The 25,150-nt window shown below is 31.8% G+C and overlaps 1 protein-coding gene across 1 annotated transcript in view; it reads right to left on the reverse strand.

Annotated features, from left to right (window-relative positions):
- The window catches only part of Lrriq3 (leucine rich repeats and IQ motif containing 3), a 150,469-nt gene that overhangs the window by 67,274 nt on the left and 58,045 nt on the right, over positions 1–25,150 (reverse strand). Inside the window, exon 5 of the mRNA XM_026410275.2 lies at positions 2,304–2,460. Coding sequence (XP_026266060.2) covers positions 2,304–2,460 — 157 coding nt within the window. The remainder of the gene's footprint in view (positions 1–2,303; positions 2,461–25,150) is intronic.

Genomic DNA, 25,150 nt, shown 5'->3' on the forward strand with positions numbered 1-25,150 from the left:
AAGTTTATAAATGAATGAAGAAACAGACAAAGACTAATCACAAAGGAAGAAATAAAAATGAACAATATAAAAAAAATGACCTTCACTAGTGTTAAGTATGCTATGAGTTTAATCTTCATGCTCCTGGTAAAAATAATTTGGTTTGTTAGTTTAGTCATTTCCAAAGGAAGCATATAGTCAAATATATTTAAGTTTTAGAAATACTTATTTAAATCTTAGAACTATTTAAAAATTGAACTGTGAAAAAAGAGGGAAAAGAAAATGTCCCCTGAGATTTTAAATGGACAATTAATTGTTGGGTAATAGTGGAAGTAAATGATATAGTAATAGGAAAGGGTTTATTAGAAAAAGAGCCTATAACAAATTTAGTTCATTTCTATTGATGGCTAAGGGGAATAAAAATGAGAAATATCTGGACATATGTAATAAGTGTATGGTTTCAGAAGTATAGAATGAAGACCATCAGAATGCCAGAAAATCTGTCTTTAATAAAGAGTGAGTTTAGGGTATGAAACCTGGAAAATGAGGTAAATAAGAATAAAAATGTATATATGTGAGCCATTTGTTTACTTGATATAAAATTAGCCATCCCCTTCCAGTTAGTTGCACCAAAAAAGAGAAAAACATTGAGTACTGATGGGAACTAAGTTAAAGAGGATCAGGTAGGTTTCTACCCTCTCCATGCTGAATTCAGGCAAGAATATTGTTACAGCTCATGGACACAGTGCCTTCACACACAGAACAAATGATTACTTTCAAGTTGTATGCTTATCAAAGGTCTAGGACTACTCTGCCAGTGTTTCCTAACACGTTCCAGAAGATCAAGAAATGTAGATATGTAAGTGTTCTGTGTGAAACATAGCTCAAAATCAGTTATGAAATATCAATAATGTTTTCAAGGAGGGAACACTCCGGTGTATAAAGCATGCAAAAAAATCAAGTAGCATGCTCTGAAATAATGAGCTTCTATTTTACAGGGAGGGGCATAAGAAACTTAATATGAACTATACAATTTCACAGAGTACACTATCAACTGGAGTAAATTAATACCGTTGCCACTGAGTACCAATGTGCAAAAAGGATTTTAGTGAAATATATTTGCCTTTTGAACCTGTATTATTAATGAAAGGATAACTTTTAAGAGATTTAGGGATTTATGAATATTTCTGTGCTATACATCAAAAATACAAGTTCTTATTTATTTGAAATTAAAGTATTGGTATTCTGGACATTTTGCAGTCACTTATTATGATGGTAATGTAATGGAAATATTTGTAATCTCCCTCTACTCAGGAATAAGTCCATGTATGAAGGACTTTATCACAAACACATTAGAAATTTAAAAATTAGCTGGGTGTGGTGGCCCATGCCTATAATACCCGTGGTTCAGGAGGCTGATGCAGGAGGATCACAAGTTCTAAGCCAGCCTAAGCAATTTAGCGAGGCCTAAGCAACTTATCAAGATCCTGTCTCAAAATAAAAAATAAAAAGGGTTGTTAATATGGCTCATTGGTTAAGTACCCTGGGTTCAATCCCCGGTACCAAAAAAAAAAAAGTATAAAAAAATTTTACTCTAGTTAATTCCACTATAATGTTGAGTCTTCGTTTCTACCATTACCTAAAGTCCAAATCAAAAAGAAGCCCTAAAGAGAGACAAGCACAAACTTTGGTGTCAAACACTTGTAGTTAAAAGCAAGCTATATCACTTTGGTGTCAAACACTTGTAGTCAAAAGCAAGCTATATCAACTGTGATATATCATTTAACTGTGACTTTTTAAAAGTCAATTAACATTGCTGAGCTTTAGTTTCTTTATTTATAAGATTAGATACAAATAGCTACATCACATCGTTGTGGATAATAAACTGCATACCATATGCACAATACCTTTTAGCACAGTTCCTTGTACATAGTAGGCATTCAACTAATGTTAAGTAAATTTCTATTTCCATGTATCCTCAAAGCAAGTTGTGATTTATTATAAAACATTAAATGAATATACTATACTTTAATAACCTAAACATTTTTTTTGCTTTCATCTGAGTTTTATGTCATTATTATTATTTCAATAATTAAATAGATTAATATATTTAAGCACATATTATTAAATATTGATGATGTTATTAATGTAGTATATTATAATGTAGTAATTAATTATATAAATTTTCTCATAGGATAAATAATAATATTAACAATATAATGGAAGATATTTAAGATTCAAGAAATTCTTACTAATGCTTCATAATTTAGGACTCTACTATCATAAGGAAAAATATCTCAAAATAATAAACTAACTATACTTACATGTTTCCAATGGGTAAATTCTTCTTTTATATTAGTTTCATCCTTGAAACTGATATCCTTTGGAAACCCGTCCTCAGATCCTTTGGTTATGTAAACCCATTTTGCCTCATAGTCTCTAAAAATTTTTTCTCGGTGTCTTTTACACAAGAAGAAAGGACTTATTATAAGGGAAGGAAAAAAACATCCATTAGGTTTTTGCTAGAAAAAAGGTAAAAATTACTCATAAATTTACTACATCTTAGATAGTATGCTGTTAAATTCAATGTAATATTTGTTTTTCCTTAATACTATATCATTCTATGTAGGGACTAAGGATGTGTTTGTCAATATTCATCAAGGGATGAATGTGTGTGAGAAATTTCTGCTACTATGAATGTACAAATGATTTTGTACCTATATATGTCTATATGATTTTTAAAATATAATGGCATGAAGAGCACAACTAAACTATCAATAGGAATATAAGACAATAAGTGTGAAGTCAGATTTTTCTTCTCCAGTAAAAAAGAGCTGTAAGTACTTACTACATCACAAAAATTATATTTGTACTACATTATACATACTAGTACTCTTGATCAGTACTAGCCGACACAATGTAATTCTAAATTTACTGCTGTACAGCCTAAAAAACGATAAAAATAAATAAGTGAGGATAATTTTGATAGTATACTTTACCACAATATGTCCAAAATATTACCCAATGAATAAAATTTACAAACTAACACCATACTTAATGGTAAAATACTGAATGTTTTACCCTCTAAGATCAAAAACAAAGGAGGGATATTCCCTCTCATCACAATGAATATTTCACTAGAACTAGTGCCTAATCAAGTACGGCAACAGAAAGAAACACACAGAATGACTCATCTTTGAATACAGGTGCGAAATTTTTGAATATTAGAAAAAAGAATCCATGAAAGTAAGCAAAGTATAAGAACACTATGCTCATGCATTGCAGAACTCATTGTATCAAGAAATTGATGGAGAAAAAAAAATGTAAGGTTATATAAATAGATGCAGAAAAAGCATTAGACAAATTTTTTTTCAGGAATCTTTATTTAACAATCTTTGTAAGAAAGGATCAAATTAAACCACACCCATACCATGGAAACAGCTTACCAAATATCAATAACATCCACTCAATGTGACAAAACAGCAAAGTTATGTAAATTCAAATGATGAACCAGGTAAATTTATTGTTACCATTATTCCTTTTTTTAAATTAATTTACCACTATTCCTTAATAGCAGAAGTACAACAAAAATTATCTAAGGGAAGCAAGTCCTACTTCTCATATGTCTTAAGTGGGCACCATTTCTTCATTCAAACTACTTTCATTGGTGACCCAGAAAATAGGTAAGATGTATTAATAGAATGAAATTTTTAATGATTTAAACAAAACAGAAGTTTACGTCTCTCATGAACTGTATAGGTTTATGGGGTAGCCCGGTCTCATAAACTCATTCAATCTTGTTTCACCTCATCCAAGGACACTGTCATTGGTATTCCAGTGCAATACAAAGGAACACATAAAAAGAAGTGAAACATAATAACCATTTAAGCAAGTAAAGCAGAAATTGTACTCTTTACTCCTGCTCACTTGCAAATGTAACAAAAATGTAATCAGATAAACACATGTAACACTAGAGAAACTTTTAAGATAATATCTACAGTTCATTCAACTGACAAAAGGAAAGAAAATAATGGATTTTCAAGCAAAAAATAGTATCCTGCAAATGTCCTATAAGTACTGCGTGCTAACCGATTGTGCCACTGGAGCTCCAGGATCCTGCAAATGTCCAAAATGTACTTTGTAAAGAAAACTAATAAGTAGAGACAGATCATGAAGAAATAAAACATTCAATATATATTAAGTGAATTACTTTTTACATAGGCTAATCTGAGATAATATTGCTAAGAAGAGACAATAGCATCTCAGGGAAGCATTCTATTTAGAGCAAACATCTAGTGCAAAAGTCCGGGAAGGAGTATCCTTGGTGAGGCAAGACTGCACATGCATGTTTGAAGAACAGGAGGAAAGTCACTGAGATGGGAAATCATTGCAGAACTTTAAATAGAAAAGTGGCTTTGAAAAAGATCACACTGGGAAAAGGAGTTCTGGAATGGAGATATAAATAATTCTGTGGAAACTGTCCTTGATGAAACAACGATAACCAGTGCAAATTATTATCATTTTTTTTGAAAATTTAAAGATGTCTGGGAATTCTCCAAAGAAAGTGCTGCAAAAGGAATAAATATTTATTCAAGAAAATCTATTCCCATTAACTTAATATTTTCATTTTCTTAATATATTCAAAAAATATATCCAGTCTTATAACAATGAGAATCTGTACCATTTAAACCACAACTTGCTCTCTATTCTTCCCTTCCTTTCTTTTCATCCCAGTTCAGCATAACAGAAGTTCTACTGTGAATAGGTATATGCTGGAACACAGAATCCCTCTTCCCTCAGGAAGCTCAAGTATCTCACCTAAAAGAGAAAGGCACCACATTTATCACATCTTTGCCCTAGTTCCATATTTCAGAGGTATTATCCCAGGCAAGAATGGCTGATGTCTGAAACTTTCTTTCCCCACTTCGGTTCCCACTCAGGACAAAAGCTCTAACCTAGGTGCAATACCTACAGAACACAGAAACTGGAAATCCATATGCAACAAAATGAAATTGAATCCCTATCTCTCACCATGCACAAAAGTTAACTCAAAATGGATCAAGGATCTAGGGATTAAACCAGAGACTCTGCATCTAATAAAAGAAAAAGTAGGCCCAAATCTCCATCACATGGGACTAGGCACCAACTTCCTTAATAAGACACCTATAGCACAAGGATTAAAATCAAGAATCAATACATGGGACGGATTCAAACTAAAAAGTGTTTTCTCAGCAAAAGAAATAAGATGTGAGGTAAATAGGGAGCCTACAACCTGGGAACAAATTTTTACCCCTCATACATCAGATAGAGCTCTAATCTCTAGGGTATATAAAGAGCTCAACAAGAAAAGCACCACGAAAACAAATAATCCAATCAATAAATGGGCCAAGGACCTGAGCAGACACTTCTCAGAAGTGGATATAGAATCAATCAACAAATATACAAAAAAAAAAAAAAATGCTCATCATCTCTAGCAATCAGAGAAATGCAAATTAAAACTTCTCTAAGATACCAACAACAAGTGCTGGCGAGGATATGGGGAAAAAGGTACACTCATACACTGCTGGTGGGACTGCAAATTGGTGCAGCCAATTTGAAAGCAGCATGGAAATTCCTTAGAAAACTGGGAATGGAACCACCATTTGACCTAGCTATTCCTCTTCTCAGAATATACCCAAAGGACCTAAAAACAGCATATTACAGGGACACAGCCACATCAATGTTTATAGCAGCACAATTCACAATAGCTAAACTGTGGAGCCAACCTAGATGTCCTTCAGTGGATGAATAGACAAAAAAAATGTGGCATATATACACAACGGAATATTACTCAGCAATAAAAAATAATAAGATCATGGCATTTGCAGGGAAATGGATGACATTAGAGAAGATTATGCTAAGTGAACTTAGCTAATCCAAAAAAAACAAATTGTGAATGTCTCCTCTGATATAAGGGGTGGTGACTCAAAATGGGGTTGCAGGGACAGCAAGGGAGGAAGATTACCTCTAGATAGGGAATAGGGGTGGGAGGGAAAAGGAGGGAGAAGGGGAATAGCATGGATGGTGAAAGGAGACTCTCATCATTGTACAAAATACATGTATGAAGATGTGAATTTGGTGTCAACATACCTTATATATAATCAGAGATATGATAAACTATTGTATAATGGTGTATTAATAATTGTAATGCAAAGAAATAAATAAATAAATTTAAAAGAAAAAAAAAAGAATACAGAAACTTTGATTGCTCTTACCACAACTCACTTGTGGGGTGGAGAGTCACGTGGAATTGCCACAGTTCAGCACTGACCCTCCCCCTGCTCTACACAAGTGGCACAGGGGTTCTACTCAGGAATAAATACAGCATATCTGGAGCCACTCTGACCTTACAAAGAGAACTGATTTATGGAACAGAGTATCAGGGGAAGTTCAAGCCTAAGAGCATTATTAAAACAATGAAATTGTGCAATTAAGAGGAGGCTGGTGACTCTATTAGAAGAGAAAGGAAACAGTTGACTATTTTAAGTTTATCAAAAAGAATGAGGGAAAGAGATAGCTAAGAAGAGCACTTCCAGGGTCAGAACAAACTGCAAAGACTGGCTTCAAAGTTACTTAATAATGGGGCCCAATTTAGAATATATCAAACTATAGAGCAATTTATGTCCCACAACAATGTCAGAAACAATTGTGCAATAGAGTGGCAGTTAGTGGAGGCTTACTCTGGGTATGGTAACAGAGGAGTACAGAGAATTTAACAGAGAAATCAGGAAAAAAAAAAAAAAAGACAAAGAAGGCCCTGCTAATCCCTGGAGTAAAATGCACATGGCCAAACATGAACCCTCTAATGAGCACTCTCAGAAGCTGCACAATTCAGGAAACATACATTTCGCTAAAATAAATGAGCCAAATCATTAAATTAATAAATAAATGAGCAACAAAAATCCTGGGTGGAGGTGCAGTATACTGGTTTGTTTAATTTATAATCTAAAATGTTCAGTTTTCAACCAAAAGTTATGAGACAGGCAAAGAAACAAAAAATGTAAATATAGACAAGAGTAGGCAACCAAAACTGCCTATGAAAGAATCCAGATGACAAACTTAACAAAGACTGCAAAGCAGATATTATGATTAAAGAAAATGAAGCTTTAAGGTGTGGTGACAAAGCCTTTTTCGAACACAGACTATCATTAAAAACAAATATAAAAATAAGAGTCAAACAGAAATTCTACAACTGAAAACAAAAACAAAAACAAATGAAAACCCTAACTAAAGTAGCTCAATAGTAGATATAAATTGGAAGAAGAAAGTATTGGAAAACCTGAAAAGGCTGATGGAGATTATGAAATTTGAAAGAACAAAAACAAAAAAAAAACATTAAGACATATGAACCAACCCACAAACAGTTGTTGGACACTATTAAGTTCACCAACAAGAGCAATGGGAATACAGAGGACAGAAATGATGGAAAAAGGTAGAGAAAATATCAGAAGAAATGATAAAATTTCTGAAACTTGATGAAAAAAAATTTATGTGCATATCCAAGAAACCAATGAACTCAGGATTTTTTTAAAGTCACATTCAACACATCATAATAAAACTATTGAAATATGAAGAGAAACAAAAAACATTGAAAACAGCAAAGGAAAAATTACTAGTCATATACATAGGAGTTGCCATGAGATTACTGACTTTTGATAAGGCACAAAGAGTCCAGGAGACAATAATATGACGTTGTGAAAGGGCTGCATGGAAAAAAATCAAAGCCAAAACTAACAACAACAACCTCAACCAGAATCTTCAATCTGGTAAAACTCTTTAAAAACTGAACACAAAATAAAAGTTTTTCCAAATCAATAAATACTGAGAAATTCACTTCTATCAGAGAAGCCTTATAAGAAATGTTAAAGGACGTTCTTTTAAAAGCTGAAAGAAATCACATTGGACATTAATTTGAATTGATGTGAAAATACTTGGTAAAAATAATTATATAATTTCTAAATACTATAAATTCATATTTACTTTCTTCTATTAATTTAAAAAATTATATACTTGTATCTCTAATATCATATAAATATATTTGACAGTAACAGTATGAGAGACAGGTGATGGAAAAGCTAACTCAAATTTATAGAAATAAACGAAAAAAAAAAGCTAGAATGATAAATAGGATCATTAACATAACAAATTCTATGAGTATATATATTTTATTTTCTCTCTTCAAAGGACATAAAATTTCATAAAGTGATAGTCATAATAATGAACTATTGAGTTTAAAACATATATAAATGTAATATATAACATTAACATATTAATGTTATAATATTAGTAGTACAAAACAGGGCAAAGAAATAATGCAAGTCTGAAAAAGGAAATGTCACAACAGACACTACAGAAATAGAAGGCTTTTCTTGGTTGGTAGACTTGTGATGGCGTCTTCTATTTCGTTACTTGAAATTGATCTGTTTAAATTGTGTCTATCATCCTGATTCAATTTGGGTAAATTATATGACTCTAGAAATTTGATGATGCCTTTGATATTTTCTACTTCATGTAGTACAAGTCTGTATTTCTGTAGATCTGTTGTGACATTTCCTTTTTAATCATATATTTAGTGATTTTTCTCTCCCCTTCTCTTCGTTAGCATGGCTAAGGGTCTGTCAATTTTATTTATTTTTTCAAAGAATCAGCTTTTTGTTCTATCAACTTTTTACTTGTTTATTTAATTTTAATTTTCTTTTTTAAAAGACAATGATTTGCATAATAATTTATTTTTATAATGGCTGATAGAAAGTAAAGTCAAACCATAAAAATAGGTCCAAACCATTCCCCAATCTGTAAATGTTAAAATTTAATTTTACTTTTAGTGAAATTATTTATTCACTTGCTTTTCTATTCATTGTTCCAACATTCTTTCATTCAAATAACATTGTATTAGACTCGGGGGATATGTTGATTAAAAATCTAAGGTTAGTTGTCTTAACATTGGATGAACTTCTCATGGAAGTATTTTTTTCTTTTATTAATATGAATTATTTTTAAAAATAAAGTTTTAAAGAAATAAATTATTTTATATCAAAATATTTTCTTTTTTAAAAAATATATTTATTTTTTAGTTGTAGTTAGACACATGCCTTTATTTATTTCTTTTTACGTGGTGCTGAGGATCAAACCCAGGGCCTCACACATGCTAGGCATGCGCTCTATCACTGAACCACGACCCCAGCCCTCAAATATTTTCTTTATATTTTCATCTCATTTTATTGAGGCTGCTCAAGCAATATTATAAATTGGTTTTTTAATATACTACTGGCCAAAGAATCCGAGTTTTCTGGTTGCCTTAACAATTAAAATTCTATTTATAAAATTGTACTTAGCTCATAAATTTGAAAAAAATGGATAGTTGTACAAGTTTGTTCTGCCTTTGACAAATATAGAAACAAATGAAAAATATCTTTTAATATTCTTTCTGAACAACGTAAGTCAGCCTAGAGATCACAAGACCAAAGAAATGAGAGTGAGAAAAGGGAGTCTTGGATCTTCCATGGAATTATTTAGATTGCTTCTAATATTCCAAGAATATAGGTTATAAAAGAAAAAAAATTAAAAGCTATGGCACATATCAGAAATTAACTTGGGGATAATAAGCTCAATGAATTTGTAAACTTTTATTTGAATGCACATGTATAGATTATACAAAAATAATAACTATAGATTTTATTATTTTTATTCTAATTTGTTATATGTAACAGCAGAATGCATTACAATTCATAATATGCAAACAGAACACACTTTTTAATATCTCTGGTTGTACACAAATAAGAGTCACACCATTTGTGTCTTCATACATATACTTGGAATAATTATGTCCATTGCATTCCACCATCTTTCCTACCCCATGCCCCTTCCTTTCACTCCTCTCCTTTGCTCTAGAGTTTCTCTAATATTCCCATGCTCCTCCCAACCCCATTATGAATTAGCATCCTTAAATCAGAGATTCAGCATTTGGTTTTGGGGTCTGGATAACTTCACTTAGCATTATATTCTCCTAGCATTATATTCTCCAGCTCCATCCATTTTCCCGCAAATGCCATGATTTTGTTCTCTTTTAATGCTGAATAGTATTCCATTGTTTTTTTTTTTAAAGAGAGAGTGAGAGAGGAGAGAGAGAGAGAGAAAGAGAGAGAGAGAATTTTTAATATTTATTTTTTAGTTCTCGGTGGACACAATATCTTTGTTGGTATGTGGTGCTGAGGATCGAACCCGGGTCGCACACATGCCAGGCGAGCACGCTACCGCTTGAGCCACATCCCCAGCCCAGAGTATTCCATTGTTTATATGCAATATACAAACCGTTAGCCATGCTAATGAAGAGAAGAGAGAATACTCAAATTACTAACACACATGACAAAAAAAGGAAATATCACAACAATCACTACAGAAATACAGAAGATAATTAGAAATTATTTTTGAAAACTTGTACTCCAATAAAATAAAAAATATCAAAGGCATTGACAAATTTCTATAGTCATATGAATTGCCTGAATTGTATCAGGATGATATATATACAATTTAAAGGGATCAATTTCAAGTGATGAAATAGAAGATGCCATCAGAAGCCTAACAAAATCCCAGGACTGGAAGGATATACAGCTGACCTTTAAAGAAAAAGTAATACCAATATTCCTCAAATTATTTCATGAAATAGAAAAAGAGGAAGAACTTCTAAACTCTAGGCCAGTATCACTCTTATTCCAAAACTAGGCAAAGACATATCAAAAAAAGAAAACTTCAGACCAATATCTCTAATGAATATAAGTGCAAAACTACTTAATAAAATCTGGCAAATCAAATACAAAAACATACAGTGGCTCAGAAGTAGAGCGCTCACCTATCAAGTGCCAGGCCCTGGGTTCAATCCTCAGCACCACATAAAAATAAATAAAATAGGGCTAGGGTTTTGGCTCAGCAATAGAGTGCTCGCTTAGCACATGAGAGGCCCTGGTTTTGAACATCAGCACCACATAAAAAAATAAATAAATAAAATAAAGGCATTATATCCAATCATAACTAAAAAGCAATATATATATATATATATATTTTTTTTTTTTTGAGATAGATATATATATCTATCTCGAATAGTTAGTACACCACGATCAAGTGGGATTCATCCCAGGGATGCAGGCTTGGTTCAACATACAGAAGTCAATAAATGTAATTCATCACATCTAGACTTAAAGAATCATATGATCATGTCACTAAATGCAGAAAAATCTTTTGACAAAATACAGCACCCCTTCATGTTCAAAACACTAGAAAAAAAAACAGGGGATAACAGGAACATAACTCAACATTGTAAAAACTATCTATGCTAAGCCCCAGGCCAACGTCATTCTAAATGGAGACAAATTGAAAGCATTCCCTCTAAAACCTGAAACAGGACAGGGATGCCCTCTTTCATCACTTCTATTCAGTATATTTCTTCAAACACTATCCAGAGCAATTAAACAGACAAAAAAAGAAATTAATGGGATATGGACAGGAAAAGAAGAACTCAGATTATTACTATTTGCCAATGACATAATTCTATACCTAGAAGACCCAAAAAATTCCACCAGAAAACTTCAAGAGCTAGTAAAAAAATTAAGCAAAGTAGCTTAATATAAAATCAACACCTCTAAATTAAAAGCATTTCTATATATCAGTGACAAATTTTCTGAAAGGGAAACGAAGAAACCTTCCCCATTTACAATAGCCTCAAAAAAAAAAAAAAATTGAGGTGAAAAACCTCTACAATGAAAACCACCGAACACTAAAGAAAGAAATTTCCTTAGATTATGGAAAGACCTCTCTTGTTCTTGGATAGGCAGAATTAGTATCGTCAAAGTTGAAAGAATTCCCCACGCAAAGACACTTTGCCGGGAGAATTCCAATTTTATTGCAAAAAGCTGTGTGCTTATATAGAACTAAGGGGGAGATGGTAGGGCTTAGATAAATGGCAGGCAACCCGTTTATTGGCAAGTTCTTCCAGATATCAGCTCCGAAGCCCAGGAATTAGTTCTCATTGGGGCTAAGGTTCCCTGCCAGCAAGATTTGAAATTGGCACCGGCGGGAGAGTTCACACGGGCGGGAACTTTTCGCTCCACTGCAGAAAAGAAGAAGGTAGGAAGAAGAGGTCCTTAGGTGCCATGTTGGGTTTTTTTCTCTGGGGTACAGCTGTCGTTTATACTTTTCCCAACAAAAATAATCATACTACCAAAAGCACTATGCAGATTTAATGCAATTTCTATTGAAATCCCAATAACATTCCTCATAGAAATAGAAAAAGCAGTCATGAAATTCATCTGGAAAAATAAGAGACCCAGCATAGCCAAAGCAATCCTTAGCAAGAAGAGTGAAGTAAGTGGCATCACTATGCCAGATCTTAAACCATACTGCAGAGCAATAGCAACAAAAACAGCATGGGATTGGCACCAAAATAGATTTTATTATTCTTAAAGGAATCTGTGACCACCTTAAAAAATTCAACTTTGGAACAGATATTAAAATAAAAAGAATGATAATAAACTCAAGAAACTGTATAACTTGAAACAATAAAACAGATGAATTCTCCAAGATAGGAATTTGTTTCACTGTAGGTAGCACTCAATATTAGAGAAATTTGGAAGTACAGAGATAACAGCAACAACAAAAAAAAACCACCCACATAACACTGCCCTTTACCTGGAGCTCTTGCCCTTGCTTCACTGAAATTAAATAAGATTTTATTCAGTCTGTTATTACTCTGGAAAAGTGATATTATATATTAAAGAATACTATCATAGCTTGAAATTTGAGACTAGAAAGACATATAAATGAGATTATAATGGATCAGAAATAGTCCTCTAAAATAAAGACATAAACTAGTCAACAAGGGCCAGGTAATAACTTAGGCAATTTAGGAAAGAAAAATAAAAGTCTTCTCTGACCAATTAAATGTCACAATAAATTATTGATTTAACTATTATTTATAATTGAATACACAGATATTATTAATAATATTGAATATTTTTAAAAGCTTGCAATCTCAAGTTCATAGTTAATTATCTAAGTTTAATGGAAAACTGGGAGGTGAGCATAAAAATTCAAAGGAAATATTGATCACAGTAAGTTTTCAGTGAGAAATAACATACATTCAGCATACTTTCAAAATATCTACAAAATATTAGCTGCAAAGAGCACTAAAATTTAGATAGTAATGAAAATTTGAAGTCACTGTGTAAGTATTAAGATTTTATGATAATATGTAATGTTCCATTAATAAATAATAAACTTCATATACATGGAAAACAAAAGAACTATAATTCAAATAGTTATTATTTTAAGGGAATATAGTTGCCCTATTATAGACTTAGATAGTAGCTCTATTTGTCCATAAAAAATTATGAGTTTTCATACTTTCAGTACTTTTCTACTGTAAAATGAAGAAAAACAAAATAATGAAAAAATTAAAATTACAATCAGCAAAATAAAAATTATCATCTTTAGAACATATGTACCTCAAAAGATTTTAAAGAGAGTTTAACCCAGGAACACATAAAAGATTATAATTTTTTTTAAAGAGAAAGAGAGAGAGAATCTTTTAATATTTATTTTTTTAGTTCTTGGCGGACACAACACCTTTGTTTGTATGTCCTCCTGAGGACCAAACCCAGGCCGCACACATGCCAGGTGAGCGCGCTACTGCTTGAGCCACATCTCCAGCCTAAAAGATTATAATTTTAAGGGTAACTTTCACAGTAGTTGAAAGTAAAAATGTAAACAGATACAATACAATTAGAAATATTAGTTTTCAACATTGCCTTTATATACTACCTTCAAATGCATTTACCCATGTGTCTCATCCCACTAAAAACTTAATGACAACTGTCTCTTCCAAAAACTTGAAAAAAAAGTAAGCAAATTTTCATAAAATCCTATTTTACAAGATATATTAATAGTAGCATTATTACTAGTAGAAATAATAGAAAACATTATCTTTATAATATTAATATTCAATGTAATTGTCAATTACTTTTACTAGTAATACAATTATAAAAAAACATAATTCTATATACTAATTGACATGGAAATTCAAATTCTAGAAATTGTTCCAAAAATATTATACATAAATATATTAACTGAAGAGGTATCTCCATCTTTTTTTATAATTTGGAGAAAACAGAAACAATATTATTATTCAAAAAGATGGGAGAGATTCAAAACAAATCTTGTTTTGTAAAAAATCTACATATATATACATGTATATATGCACTTATTTAAAAATGTGTATTCATACACAATTATCAATCATTACTATTCATTCTTCTTATGAATATTACCAAATTGCCCACTCATACATTTGTTCCATATTTTTATCTTGCTCATATGTACATAAATTTTTGCTTTTGCTGGTATACACATGGAATTTTGTTACATTCATTTCTTTATAACTATTTTAACTCACTACGTTACTGAAATGTTTTAAATTAAACAGATTTTAGAAATAACTCATTATTTTTAACTGCAAAATATTTCTTACTGTCTTTTCATAACAAATTTTCAATGATGGACACAGAATGTTTTCAAAACTAAAAATAACAGTATCTATATATTTTTATTTCTCTCTCCCTTTGCCCACGAGCGCACACACACACACACACACACACACACACACACACACACACTTTATCTTTGTAGTATAAATTTCAAGAAGTGTTATTGATGGTGTAAGAATATTAGTCAAGATTCTCCAGAGGAACAAAATCAAAATGAAATAGATATACATAGAAAGGGAGATTTATTTTAAGGAATTGGCTCACACCATTGTGGAAGCTGGCAAATCTGAAATCCACAAAGCAGGCCAGCAGGGAAGAATTGATGTTGCAGTCTTAGTAAAAAATCTGCAGTTTTAGAACTCAAGCAGGGATTCTATGTTGCAGTATTTTGGCAGAAATACATCTTCAGAAAACCTTAGTATTTGCTACTGATTTGATGTAGCCCACTCACATTATGCAATGTAATTTGCTTCACTCAAAGCCTATGGATTTAAATGTTAATCACACCTAAAAAATACCTTCACAGAAATATCCAGACTGGGATTTGACCAAACAGTTTAGCAACATCACTTAGCTGAGATGATACATAAAATAAATTATCACAAATAGTGTAACATTTTTTATTATTTTAAGTTAAAAAAAAAATCTTCCATTTTGCTTCTTAAAATATCTGTAGCAATTTTCATTGGTGGTATAATTCCCCTTTCCTTAAATCTTCCTAAGAATTATAATCACACTTTAAAATATTTTTCAATTTCTTAAGGAAAAGTTGAATCTCATTAGTGCTTTAATTTGCATACCTTGACTGTTGATCTAGTTAAAAATCTTTTCATAAGCATGTGGGTATATTTTATTTCTTATTCTCTGAGGTATCTGTTCATATAATTTGTTTTTCTATTTAACTTGTTTTGCTTGATGAATTTATATAAGCTTTTTATATGTTAACATTCTTTAATTTCTATTGTCATATTCTTTCTAATGTAGTTAAATATCTCCTCTATAGCTTATAAAAACTATGAAAGGTCTCTCACACAATAAGGTTACAAAAATATTTAGCAGAATTATTTTCTAAAGTTTTATATCTAATGCTTGAACCTATCTGAAATGTCTTTCATGGTACATGATATACAAGCAGCAAAAAAACCAAATTTTGTTCATAAAGATAATCAGTTTTGCCAACACCAATTATTAAACAAACCATTATTTCCATATAAAGTTCAAATACTACTTGATTACTTTGAAATCTCTTTATGCACATGGCATTATGATTTATTAATGTTCAATTTTGAGTCTATACATGTTCCTGATACAGGACAAAAATGTTCATTTTCTTTACAACATGCTAGAATTAAAATTATATAAACCTTATAAAATGGTGTTTTAAAACCTTTTCCAATAGATAAGACTAGTCTAAACAATATTATAAATGTGTGTATTAAAGACTAGATAGAATTTAGCAATAAAATAATCTATAAAGTGTGCTTTTTTTCAATGGTAACTTTTAATTCTATTGTTTGTTCATTGGTCTATAGAACTATTAAATTCTTTTTGGATCAATTTAATAGTTGTATTTGCTTAGATATTATAGTCATTCTGGTAAATAGATGCCATCAAAAATTTCAATGTTATGGAAAACAGAGAAAATGATTTTGTTGTTTACTATTAAAAACAAAGCAAGTTGTATCTGGAAGTGATGTGCCAAAGGCTCAGGGAATTATACCTACCTCTGGCTGCTTACTCATTACCATTTATGGAAGTTATCAATATGGCACACCAAAGTGGTTAAATGTTTTACTCTAGATTTTAAATGTTGATGATTTCATGTCTAGTGAGTTACATGATTTTAAACTTATTTTTAACTGTGAATATAGGTCACTTCTTATTGGTTTCCTTATATATTTTTACTGGACTGGGCCTATCTATTTTATTAGTCCTTTCAGGCAATAAGCACTTATTCCAATGAAAATGCAGACACTTTCATACTAAATTAAAAATAATAAAAGATAAGTTCTAACTATGAGAAATATACAAGAGAAAGTTTAAACTTTTGTTTTATTTGTTGCATGTCATACAAGCACTATTCCATTGAGCTACATATCTAACCTGACACTTTAAAGTAAAAGAATGGAGAAAAATATTCCATAAAAAGAGTAACTGTATACTATACTAACATCAGACAAAATAGACATTAAGTTAAAAATGTTATTGGAAATAGAAAGGATAGAGTTATATTAATGAAATGATCAATTTTTCAGTTATACTTAACAAATCAAAACACATACCTAACAACAAGGCTCCAAAGCACATGATGTAAAAGCTAATACAACTGAAGAAAAAAGTAGACAATTCAACAATAAAAGTTGTAGACTTAAATGTCACACTTTCAATAGTAGGTGGAATAACTCCAGAGTAAATAAACAAACACATAGAAGATTATGAGAATACTATCAAATAACTTTATGTAACTGATATTTATAGAATTAGTCCATCCAATCACAGAATAAGATTTCTTCTCAAACACATGAGACATTCTTTAGGATATATCACATAAATAATGTTATAAAATAAGTATCAACAAATTTTTAAAAAACTGATATCAGTAAAATATGTTCTATGATCATGATGAAATTATATTGTAAATAAAAATGAGGGGAATTTCAGAAAATCAAAAATAGTAGAAATTAAATAATTACTTTTCAATAATTCATGAGTCAAAGAAGAAATCATAAAGGTAAAAAAATTTTGAGTTGAATGAAAAGAAAACATCAAAATTTGTGAGAGGTACCCAAAAAAATGCTTGGATGGAACTTATAGCTGGAAATGGTCATGTTAGAAGAAAGATCTCAAGTCAATTGTCTAAGCTTCTGTTTGAGATTTTTGTGAGGAAAAACAAAAGAGTAAGTTAATATCAAGCAAAATGAAAGAAATAAAGAGAGAAAAATAATGATATGGAAAATCAAAGAAATAATTCAAAATATAGTGAAATAATTGATTCCTTAAAAATATAAACAAAAGTGTCAAATATCTAGGTAGGCTCATCAAGAAAAAAGAGAAGTCATAAATTACTAAAGAACAAAATTATTAATTATTTAATTAATCATTAATTAATCATTTATTTTCTCAGGATAATTTTAATATCTTGAGAAAGTATCCTGAGAAAATTTTAAAAAAATAGTATTATCCCAAATAAACTGGAAAAGACAAATTACTCAAAAGTCAAAATAAACAAAATTAACATAAGAAGAAAGTCAAACTACTTCTGTAATAAAAAGAGGAAATAAATTTATAATTTAAATTACTATAAAGGAAAGCTTCAACCAAGGTAACTTCTTCACTGGTGAGTGTTACCAAATATTTAAAGAAGAAAAAATATAAATCCTTTATATTCCTCCCCATAAATGTAGGATAGACTATTTCCCAATTCATTTTGTAAGGCCAAAGTTTTTTGCCAGCCTCCTAGATGCTGGCTTCACTTTTGTAGCACAGCAGTGAGCATCTTCCCAGAGGAACTTTCTGGCATCGTAGTGGGCCTCTTATTAGTAATCTCAAGAAAAAATAATCTTACAGGCATCTGTGAAGCATAAATAGATCTAATAATATATACATATTTTAGAAATAGCAAATATTCCTCAGGATTTCTGGTTATGTGATTGGTATTATTCCTTATTTTGAGCAATAATGAGTCATAAATACCTTCTACCCATTTCTCACAATATCATTTTACTTTTATTATTCCAATTTCTGAAAGGCATACTGGGAAAAGTGTTTTTAGTCATTATTTTTCCTGACGGTAAAAACAAAACTCTAATATCCTTCCTTCTATTCCCTCTCTTTAAAATCCTTCAGCAGAAACTGTCAAAGATGAAGGGGGAAAAAATACTTTGTTCATTTTCATACTGTAACGCAAACCAAAAACTGTTGGAATAAGACATAGTTAGTGTCTTATTTTTGATCCTCAATCTGATTCCTCATTTACTTTCTCTTTAAGCACTAATAAAGTTTGTTTCCCTTCTTATTAAAATATATTAAGAATTATTAAGGCCGGGTACAGTGGTGCATGCCTGTAATCCAGCTTGGGAGGCTGAAGCAGGAGGATAGAAAGTTCAAAGCCAACCTCAGCAAAAGTGAGGCACTAAGCAACTCAATGAGACCCTGTCTCTAAATAAAATACAAAATAGAACTGGGAATGTGGCTTAGTGGTTGAATGTTCCTGAGTTTAATCCCTGGAATGCCTCCGAAAATTATTTTTAATGTAATATTTATGTTTGTTTTGCATTCATGTTTGTTTTTATTTCCAAACGACAGCTCCTATAGAATAGGAGATATCTGTTTTCAAATATCTGGAAATATATCACATATATGTAATAGAACATATATCTAGTATAACTATAAGGAAAAACATCTTTTGTTTAAAATTTTGTATTCTTTGCTATCCTATTCATGACACTTTTTGTAGTTAAATTATCAACCAAACAAAGTAGCTTACTTACTAAATTACTACAGCAGCTACCATACAAAACCAGTAACTTTGTATGGACTATAAAATTTTATATGTAAATGAAGGAAGGAAGAAGAATGGGAAGGCAAAGGGGAAGAAATTAAAGGTGAAGAGAAGTAAGACTGGCCACTCTCCATGCAGTTTTATAAATCAAAATCATTACTGTCATCCACAAAGTAGTCCTTTATTCCTGTCACATTCACTTGCTATTGAATTGCTCATCAATTTCTCCCTATTTGTACACTAAATACATTTTATTCAATTTTTTTCTCTGTAAATAGATTTTATACTGTTGCTTGAAGAATAATGACAAGAAAAAGTCTGTAAATGTTCAATACAGATGCATATTGTTCTAAATTTTGGCCTGTGGTTGTTGTTGAATTTGGGGATACAGAACCCATGGATATAGAGGGCCCCACTGTACTGTCGGCAGGTAACAGGAAGAATGTAACATCTGATCATGGAGTCCCACTTCTGTAGGCTCACATTCGAGCTTCTCAGATACATTCATTCACCTATTCATTCTTTTTTATATAATTTTTTATTTGTTCTAATTAGTTATACATGACAGTAGAATGCATTTTGACACATCATATATAAATGGAGTATAACTTCTCATTCTTCTGGTTGTACAAGATGTAGAATTACACCAGTCATTTAATCATATATGCACATAGGGTAATAATGTCTGCTTCATTCTACTATCCTCCTTACTCCCACATCCCTGTTCCCCTCCCTTCAGTCCCCTCTGTCTAATCCAAAGTGCCTCTATTCTTCCCTAGCCACTCCCTTATTGTGAATTAGCATGCAATCCAGGCCCTTATGACTCATCTAAACTCTTTTAGTAACCTAAACTTGCTGCTTATAGTCTTCCTTTGTTGCAATTTTCACTCTGGAGTGACATCTGATGATTATCTTGTGTTTGCTTAAACTTTTATAATGGCTTGCCAATATCCATAAGAATGGACATTTTTAAACTTTGTGTTATAATTATTAGTGAATATTAATTGCACAGTGAATGAATTGCATTGTGACATTTCCATACATGTATATAACTGGCTTTCATCATACCCACTCTCTCCCCCTGAACCTCTTCTTCTCTAATAGTCCCCTTTTTACTTTCATTTTCTTTAAAAAACAGAAATTATTTCTTGATATGACAGTTGATTGCATAAAAATAAGAATACCAATGTCTTTCATGACTCAGAGATAAATAACAATACATGTTGCTATAGTGTGATCTTAAATGGCCATCAAAGGTCCATGTAGACTACATACTTAGTCCCCAGCCTATCGCTATTTGGAAGTGGTGGAAACTTTAAAAAGTGAGGCCCAGAAGGGAAAACAAGTAGAAATAGTGTCTCTCCACCTCACAGAGCTTACATTATATCTGGTGATACAGATAATTACATAGACAACTGCAGCATTGTATGGTAAGTGTTTGTGATAACCAAACTGTATGATATCACTTGCAGGATTTTAAGTTTTAAGCGAATAAAATGATCAGACATCTATTTTTTAAAGATCACTCTACGCTTCCTATGGAAAATATAATTGAAAGGGAGCAAGAAATCCAAGGAACTTATCGCCCAGAGTCAAATAATGCAGACAACACCAAACACAGCAACAATGATGATGATATTTTTTTAAATAGCAGCTAATGAGAATGTAATATCCACCTTTGCTAGGTGCTATGTGCATTATATTCATGATTTCAATTCTCACAAGCAAATAGAGAAATAAGTACTGCTATTAGCCCCTGCTCTTTACAATTTTACAGATGAGGAAATTCATGTTCAGAGTAGTTAAGTAATGTGCTCTTAATAGAACAGAACTTTAAAGAAAGCAAGAATTTCCAATCAGTCTGTCTTGAAACGCTGTGATGTATTATTATTACTGATTTCTCTCCCCACAAAACTCATTCAAACTATTCACTCATGCTGAATGCCCTTAAAGAAATTGTGTCACCCTTCTGTGCTATCTTTTGTATCTCAGTCATGACATGAATGGTTTTGCTCTGTCACATGTTCCTATCATTATATGCTGCTCCCTCACTGGAATCTACCAGCAGTGGGGTCAACCAATCTCAGACTGAAACTTCCAAAATTGTAAGCCAAACTAAACCTTTTTCTCTTTGTAAGTTGATTTGTTTTAGTGACAGAACTATACCATATCACTTCTTATAAGGAACTTGTGCATCGATGGATTTTAGTAGCTATTGAAACAAATCTACTGATACTAAGAGATGACCTTATGCTGCCTACCTCTTAGTCACTTTATAGCCATCTTATTAATCATATCAACTATCAACGTTTGGCAAAGTTTGTGTTCAAGTACCCCTAATTTTACTTCATATTGTCCTAAAGTACAAAAGTAGTGATGTTGGGAAATTTTATTACACTTTATTGTTATAATTGTTCTATTTTATTATTTTCTTACTTTATGCTGCTATAACAGAATAACATGAATTGGATACTTTATGAAAAACAAATATTTAGTTCTGAAGTCTGGGAAGTCTAAGATTGGAGGGATGCATTTGATGAGGGCCTTCTTACTGCATCATAGGTTGGTAGAAGTTGTCAAATGACCAAAAATGATACTAGAGATTCAACTTGCAGCCTCAAGCCCTTTTTCTAAATAGAGTTTAATTCATGCATGAGAGCAGAGTCCTCGTGACATAAATATATCCCACTCTGTGTCACTTACCAACACTGTGCACTAGGGATTAAATTCCCAGCGCATGGAAATATATTCAAACCACAGCAGTACTAATTTTCAAAACATATATAGGATGGATAAGAAAAGTACATGTTTTAATAATTTTATGAAAGTAACAACTCATAAACTATTCATCATCACACGATTAGAAAACTACCAGAAACACAAGTCCTCTGAGTTTGATGCTCTTTTCTAGACCTACTATGAATCTGAAAAGAATTTGGAGATATTCCACTATTAAAACATAATAAATTACTTAGATTTTCCTTAATTATATTGATATTAAGTAGCTAAGTGTAGTACTTTTCCTTTTTTTTTTTCTTTTGGTGCAGAGGAATAAGGAATTGAACCCAGAGCCTTAAAAATACTAAAGAGTTGCTCTACTACTAAGCTGTTACCAAAATTCCCAGTTTCTCTTACTTTTAGAATGTATTTTTTATGAGTCCTCAATTTTTATCTATTTTACATGAAGTAATTATTTATCTTATAGACAGTTGTTCTAAGAACTCAGTGAGATAATAAATATAACTGTATTTATAAATTTAAACATAAGAAATTTTAGTAAGAATAATTTAGTAGTAATCAAGTACTTGTAAGTTATTTATATAATATAAAGTAATATATAAAGTTAGTGTACTGTTATATGTATTCAAATATATACCATTATGTGAAAATAATGCTTCCATTAAATGTAAACTTCATGAAGGCAATGGCTTTGAATATTCTATTTATTGTTGTATGTTCAGGACCTAGAAAGTACCTACCTTATAGTAGGCATTCAATAATTGTGTCTAGAATGTAACAATGAAAATTAGAAATTGAATATCCTGCATTATATTATGACTATGAGAGAGGTAGGACACTTTTGCATAATTTCATAATTTCACCAAAACTAATTCATAAGGGCACAATATTTTCCCAGGACAACATAAATGTTAACAGAATGAGAATGTTTTAATTGGTTAGAATCAATAAGACGTAACCCTATATTCTGTTCTATAAATTATGAGCTTTTTAACCTCAGAAAAGTTATTTGTAAGATTACTTATAGGATTAAAAGAGAAGGATAGCATAAAATGTCTGGCATCCTATGCAAAGCCAGAACTTGATACAAATCTGCTGATTTTAATCCACTGCCAACTTTGCATAACACCAAAAAATTCACAATAGTTAAGGATACTTGATTATACCAAAATTTTGAGATTTTTATTTTCTAATAAATGAAAAAGAAGGTGAATAGTTCTTTACAAAAGTTACTTATAAAAAATTTAAAAATAAGGAAATTTTATTTGATACATTCAAACTCTAGTTTTCCATGTTTCTCACTGAAAGATAACAAGAAAATTCTAAAAAATTCATTTGAAAAGATTTTTTATTATTTTAAGATATTAATTTCTTTGATCAGTCATCAAAGATTATAGTCAATGATGATAAAAGCATTTGAAAGTACTACACAAATCCAGATAATTTGAGATTTAATAATAACATGTGATGCTAATAATGACAATGATAATAAAGAATAATGATTTTGTCAAAAATGTTAATCACTTCAAAAGAGTTTTCAAGTACCTAACATATTATCTAGAAAATGAGGTAAAAGGTCTTTTAAAAATAATTAAAAATGCATGCATTATTGATTTTAAAAAAATTGCTTGTGGTTTAATCATCTTTTGGGTTACTGTCACCAAAAAGCTAACAAGTTTGGGAGAAAAAGTTTACAGTTTCAGAGGTGTCAGTGCATAGACTGCTAGCTCCATTGGTCTTGGCCCAAGATGAGGCAGAACATCATGACAGAAGAGAAAGGAGGAAGAAACCAGCTTAGGATATGGCAACCAGAAAGCAGAGCGAGTTCTGCTCACCAGGGACAAAATACATACCACAAAGGCATATCACAAAGACCTACCTCCTCCAGCCACACACTACCTATCTGTAGTTACCACCTCCTTAATCCATTCAAGTGAATTAATACAATGATTAGGTTAAGGATGTCATAACCCAATTATTTCACTTCTAAACTTTCTTGCATTTCTTCACACATGAGTGTATAAAGGGACAGGTAGATAAGAATGGTGGAAACACAAGGTTAAGAGAATAATTCTATAAAATGGACCCACTTTGCTGTCCTCCATATGCTTTCTTTGCCAAAAAGCAATCCACCTGCAGCCCTGCCTGGCCTAAGTGAACAGGATATGTCACATTCCTCAGCAAACTGAGGCAGGGGCAAAGTTCAGGCAGGCTGTTTAGGTAATCAATGACAACTGTTTATCAAAGAGAGTGCAGTGGATTGTTAACCTCCACCATAATGCTCCTGGGCATGCTGGGTTGCTAACAATCAACCTCTGTGTCCCTGCCCTTGGTAAGAAAGAGAAGACAATAATTAAAGTGGGGAGTTCTAGGGTCTATAAAAGAGCAAGATGTATCCACTCCAGTGGGTTCCAAAGGCTCCTTCACTTCAGAAAAGTCTGACTTTGTCACTTTCGTAAATAAAACTTGCTTTCTATACTTACCTGGGCATTTCTTGGGTGTTTAATCATCAACACTGGGGAACAAGGATCCATTCCTGATTTCTAAAATCAGTATCAAGTTTTGGGAAATATCTCATATTTAAAACATTTTACCCTTAGTCCTCTAAACCTCATTCCCAGCTCACAATGTAAAATATATTTAGTTCATTTCTATGAATCCCCATAGTCTTAATTTTAGCACTGCTACACAACAAATTCAAAGTTTCCTCTAAGACTCAAGGCAAATTATCAGCACTAGCCCCTCTAAAAATCAAAAGATAGTTATATATGACCAATTTATAAAGGCATATAGTAAAGATTTCCATTCCAAAAGAAAGATAAAGGGAAAGAGAAGGAAGGCATGAAACCAAAGAAAGACCAAAATATAGCTGGGCAAACAAGTTCTATATCTTCTTGTCTAGCATTTGGGGCACATGGCAATGTGATGTTCTCTCCAAAGTGCTTACATAGTTCTGCCCCTATGGCCTTACTGGTTGCAGTCCACTTGGCAGCTTCCTTGGATTGTGTCTGCTAGATTCCTGCAACTTTGCTAGGGAGGCATTGACACTTTTGGCATTTCTTAATCAGCAGGGTCTCCAATGCAGCTTTGGTTTCTTTCTCCTATCACCATGGATCACCATATTAGGGGCAGTTTACAGGTACACCAACCCCACTGCATTTTGCCTGGTCTTCCAGGTCTCCCTTTGAAATCTTTATGGAAATCTCTGTGACCACCTAATTTAAGCACATTGCATATCTGCAGAATCAGCACCTTGAAATTGCTGTCTGCCAGCATCTTAATCACTAGCCAGGTTACCAGGGACAATGGCTGCAGCAATTTTGAATGCCTGTGTGGCTAAATTTGGTAAAACAACTTC

The sequence above is a fragment of the Urocitellus parryii genome, chromosome 11 (assembly GCF_045843805.1).
Source record: "Urocitellus parryii isolate mUroPar1 chromosome 11, mUroPar1.hap1, whole genome shotgun sequence".
Lineage (NCBI taxonomy): Eukaryota > Metazoa > Chordata > Mammalia > Rodentia > Sciuridae > Urocitellus > Urocitellus parryii.